Below are 5385 nucleotides of genomic sequence, written 5' to 3'. Positions count from 1 at the left end.
GTAAGTTTGGTTCATTACACCCGCATGTGATCCCCCACGTTAAGGTCATACGTACACAACACAAAAATCTTATCCTTTATCTTCTTACGTGAAGAGATCGAAGCATCAATATCCGTGATTCGTGCTGCCGCAGAAAGGATTCGTTCTGAGCCATTATTTATGCAGGCATTATCTATGGTGTTAGAAGAAGGACCGCTTAAAGCACGCATATAGTTTCGTCTTTGTATCATGTTTAGGTTTCAGTACGGCTTCTCCATGGTATTCAGCTCTGACAGCTCGCAGGTGATTCGGGAACACCCAAGACTCAACGTAAGTATACACATTACATATTCTAATACACACATGCCAGCTGCAGTATTAGTATTATTACACGTAGTATTAGATAGTATTTGTATGTCTGAACTCATCCTGCACCAAACCAGAAACGTCAAGTCATACTTCGACCCTGTCCGTCTTCGCGTCCGTGTCTTTGAATTCGCGCTTCTTCAAGACCATGTTTCGTGTCATGACTCTAATGACATCAGCAATGTTCCCAGCTGCCTTTCGAGTAGAACAAACGGTTCAATATTGATATCGCTCACAGGCAGTCCGCTTCCATCAGCGTGAAACACATCTTTCATACGGGATAATGCCTTCTGAAGTCCCTCAAAGGCCAAGGGAGCTGTCAGGAGCCTAAGGAGGCAGTTGCTCTGCACAGTCGTTGCCTCAGCTTTGACGGCATCCACAGCTATCCTCCACAGCAATCTCAGCATTTTTCGAAAGGCTACAGGCTCCAGACTCTCGTGCAACGTGAGCACACAGGCGTCCACATATCTCACCAACTCGTACAACGCTCTTTCTTGCGTCTCCGCTGTGTCCGCGTCTGCAACGTCAGTCACCCTCCTCTGGAACTCCGGTTTCAGCTTCTCTGTAGCTTCTTTACACACTCGTGTACAAATGGCCAGTATGTTGTCTAGTGCAGTTTCGAGCGGAAAAATCAGCTGCGTGACTTTTGGGCACAATTCGGAATCCGCTTCAGCTGTACGCTCTATCATTGTGATCGTACCTTGCACGTAAGTTGACAGGACTGTAAGACTACTGATGGCAACGCAGAGACGCTTGGAAATTTCGAATTCACCCTCAACATCAAAGTGACCTTCGGCAACGATGCGGTCATACATGGCTTTGGCGAAGTGCGTGGAACCCCGACTGATGGCTCCTGAGAACGTGGACACGCATTCGAAAGTCTTATGGCGAAGCTTTTCCCAGAGAAGCACGTAGCGAGCGTGGAAAATGTCCATTGTGTCTCGTACTGATGATCCTTGTTTCATGTCACGGGCGACAGGGGACATATCGTCTCTGAGAACGAGCTTAGAGATCCACTCAGACACCGGAGCTTCCGCGTGCTTGAACCACAGAGACACTACGTCAGAGCCAAACCAATCCTGCAGCGCGTCCAGCTCAAGACTTCGACGGTCTTGTGGAAGAGATTTCAAAATAGTATCGTGGAATGTCTGCAACGCGAAAAACATTTTCAATGAATTTTCCACCCCAATACTCTTCGTAATATCGTGGTCGCTCTTGGTATTTAAGTTCGCACAGAACTGGACGATGCGTGCCTTAAATGAGGATGCTATGAAGAGATCCAGCTCTTTTTGAACGATATTGCTGTAAGTTTCATTCCAAGCAGTTTTAAATATACGATCTGCTTCTTCGTGGTACTCTAATATTTTCATTAAAACGCTCTGAACAGTGTGAGTGACGACTGCGAAGTCATCCGCATTAAAGTCGTACTCCGCCGATAAAGTTTTGTACCACTTGCGTGCTTCAATTCGAATCTCGTCGCATGCGCTGTCCGTAACTTCAAGTGTAGCTAATGCTTCAACCGAAACGCAGCAAGAGAGCAGACCCAAGAGATCGATCCGTTCGTACTTACTCGTAAAGCGAAATCGTTCGTGCAAATAAGGAAAGCGCTTCAGGGAAAATTGCGCTATGATCTTCACGACGGCCTCCAAGCAGTTCTTGATCAGCTGATTATCTGAATTTCTGGAAAGAAGCCTCATTTTGTCCAACTGCAAGTACAACACTGAAAAATTTATCCTAATCTCGCCAGCCCTCAGGACATTTGTAAGGGATATGATACGGCAGAAGCATTGCTCGATTTCCCTCAAGCCATTGTGCATTGCGTGGTGATACAGCAGCGTTAACCCTTCTTCAGACAAGCAGTCCTCCCAATGCTTCCACGTGATGGCTGCACCCGGGCGTAGTATGGACGCGTTGTGCAGAAGAAAGAGTAGACTTAGGTAGTAATGATATTTCAACACTTTCCAGCTGTCGATTGCTTCAGGTGGCACGCAGTGGAACTCGAGCTTAACAAAGATTTTTCCGTATGCACCCTGCCCATGCATATCTTGAAGAGGGTACCAATGGCTGCTGCCGGTGCATGGTATGTCGCTCACAACTTTACGGAATGCTCCCATAAAATCGTCTACTCGTAGACCACAAAGGACTTCCATCAATTCCCGTAAGAAGACGCAGCAGGAGGAGCAGGAACGGATATTGTAGATTTCGCGGCATGTCCCGCATATGGTGCGCGGATCCTTGTCCCAGACTTCGATCGTGACCACGGATCGCTTGTGATCGTCGAGACGTAGACGAAAAGTTTCGTTCCATCTCGGTGTAACTGTCTGCGGTTGTACGCTCGTATGAAACTTGTGCGATGGTTCAACGTAGAGAGTACAGTAAGGGTCGGATTTACCGCTAACATCTTTAGACACGAGACCTTCCGCCTGCATTATGGTGACTTCCAGGTCTACAACCGGTCGAGGAAACTCTTTCGTCGCTTGGAGTAGCTGTTCGTCGGTGGAGCTTTCATAAGCCTCGTCGAATACGGTTCTGACGTAGGTTCGCAGCTCGTCCTCCAACGCGCTGTAAGGTTTCACCGACTTACCAATGGTGAATTCGGAGACGAACAGACACTGGAGGCACAGTTCGAAGAAATCTTCGCTGGAGATTGGGTCAAAGAGATTTGCAACTTCTTCCTCGTAATCTATATGTGATGCGGAGCTGACGTGTCCATTGCCAGCATTGGTAAGGGGCATGAATGGCAGCTAAGCTTCTTCTTCTTCTTCTTCCTCGTCATAGTCCAGTGGCCTTGATCCGCAAAGGGTGATTGGTCAGGGTATAGTTCATCATAGCCAGGGCTCGTGGCTTCTGACTTCAGTAAAGGGCGATGCACGGCTTACGTATTACGTGTAAACTCTCCACCATGTCTACTTAGCAGCCTACAGATTGCACATCGTTTTTGTTCATCGTGAAACTGAACGGCAAAGTCCACCACGAAATAAATATTCCAACTTTTCGTATTACATTTCACTTTTTCGTGTCAGGTTCAGCAGTTTGGCTGCTCTTTCTTTGTTTTCTGCGGACGAGTGTATTCCTAAAATACCCATTCCACCCGTTAATAATTCTGAGGGACAGAGTTTTTTACATACCTTAAACACACGTGGTTATCATCAAGTATTTATATCTCTCTGCCGCATCGAGCCCGGTTTGTCACAAACGACTGCGTATGGATAGATAATGAGCCACAGTGTAGCAAGTACGTCCTGAAAGTTCCAATCCACCTGTCTCTGAATTTTTACGTAACCTAGCGACCGTTCAGCGACTTAATTCCTCTCGCACGCAGATACAAAACCCATGAAGGTGGGAAACTAAGGGGCTGGCTCAAACGCCTTCCTCCTACTTGAAGCGAGCGCGCTTGCATTGAAGATGCAGTGGAGTGCATTCGCATTCCTACAGATCTGATTACTGAAACTGGGATAGCACAGCAGGGACGCAGACTGTCCGTTCTGTACCTGTATACACGAGGTACACCATGCGCCTCTTCGCTTTTTGTTTCTTTCTTCTTCTTCTTCTTTTGCGAAATTATTCTCTACGAGCTAGACGGTGTGCTACAAGCGACTCGAACGTCTTGAGACGTCCGTTGATGCTTTTGCGGTTTTCACGTGAAGAAAACGGGCTCATTCAAAACTTTTGATGCAAACAAAATGCTTTCACGTTGTTACGACTCTGTTACAGTAAATCATTACCAAACAGCAACTCGGGATCATCGTTCTTTTTTTTTTTTTTTTTTTTATGTACAGGGCATTCAAGCGATGCCTTCAAACAGAGTGCAAATCAGCGAGCTAAACATGCATTAGGATGCTTACTACCTTTCTGCTAGTCCAAAATGGTTATTCTTTGTTACCCAAACGGGATAGAGCCATTCATCAAAGCTAGCTTCAACATTTGCTACCGCCCGAGATGACGTAATTCTGAATGTATTCTACTCATTTTTCACGCGCTTATTAAGTGTCTTTTCGCTTATTAAGTGTCTTTTCGCTTTCGTGCGCCCAGTAATTCACGCATTTCTCTCTTTTTTCAAATGTAGCTTTCTTTCCAGACTTCTTTTTTTACAGTGACAGCTGTTAGTGCCTCGTTTCCCGAGATCGCGGCGTCAGCGTCGTCCGCAGAAGGAAAAGCGAACACCATAGTATTACTGACGACGACGAAAATGTTAGCATGGCCGCTTGAGCGAAGAAAAAAAAAACACCCTTAAAGGGGTCCCTTTAAGGTTTTTTTTTTTATGAAAGGATATTTGACAAGCCTACGATCATTCTCAATTTGTTCCTCTATACTAAAGCATTCACCCTGTGAAATATGAAGTTGAAAATCGTTCAAATATCGAAAATATTCTCCAGAAATCCAATCGTCATCTTCAGAGGCAATACTCTACCCCATTGCTGATGGTGATATGGGGAATGAAATAATAAGCCACAACAGGATCGAAGTCCGACTGTGTCAAGAAAAGTCAAGATCTTTGAGCGCAGAACGTTGGTGGGCTGGATTCGGCCAGGGACCAAGCAATTTTGATAGGGAGAAGGGACGAAAGTCCTGCTGACTAAGAGACCCGGAAAGTGCGTTTCGGGAAGGTTGCTAGTGTGGGCAATGAAGGAGAATGCGCTCCATATCCTCTAGAGCATTGCAGTGACAGCATCTGGGAGAGTCAACTTGACTCAAGCGGTAACGCCACTGAGCTGTAAAAGCCACATCGGGTCACATTTGGTGAATTAATGCAGCATCTTGACGAGAGGCGTTTCGTGGAATGCGGAAAGCGGGCGCTGGATCACCGATCAACTCTGCTCAGCATAGATAGGGGGGAAATGTTGGTTGTCCATTGGCGAGAAGCCAAGGGGGTCACGAAGCGTCACAGAATGGAACGACGGTCTCCTCTCAGCAGTGCAATACTGGTCCGCTTCCGATACGAGAGGGCTGCTTCTGCGGCGCTGTCGGCCTGCTCATTCCCCACGACACCATGATGGGCTGGAACCCACTGGAGAACCAACCTGTGGCCTGCTTCGGACA

General features: G+C 46.7%; 1 protein-coding gene across 1 annotated transcript; it reads right to left on the bottom strand.

Annotated features, from left to right (window-relative positions):
• Nucleotides 1-345: 345 nt before the first annotated feature.
• On the bottom strand, nt 346-3080 carry LOC135386444 (protein unc-13 homolog D-like). Its single transcript, XM_064616352.1, has one exon. The coding sequence runs from the start codon at nt 3078-3080 to the stop codon at nt 504-506; it is 2577 nt and encodes an 858-aa protein (XP_064472422.1). The 3' UTR covers nt 346-503.
• Between the last annotated feature and the right edge of the window lie 2305 nt (nt 3081-5385).

The sequence above is a fragment of the Ornithodoros turicata genome, chromosome 2 (assembly GCF_037126465.1).
Source record: "Ornithodoros turicata isolate Travis chromosome 2, ASM3712646v1, whole genome shotgun sequence".
Classification (NCBI taxonomy): Eukaryota; Metazoa; Arthropoda; class Arachnida; order Ixodida; family Argasidae; genus Ornithodoros; species Ornithodoros turicata.
Note: the sequence above shows the minus strand (reverse complement) of the source record. Positions and strands in the feature narration are given on the sequence as shown.

Bases quoted from the DNA above. Each gene is read 5' to 3' on its own strand.
- LOC135386444 (XM_064616352.1), bottom strand. From the start codon at position 3,080: ATGCCCCTTACCAATGCTGGCAATGGACACGTCAGCTCCGCATCACAT.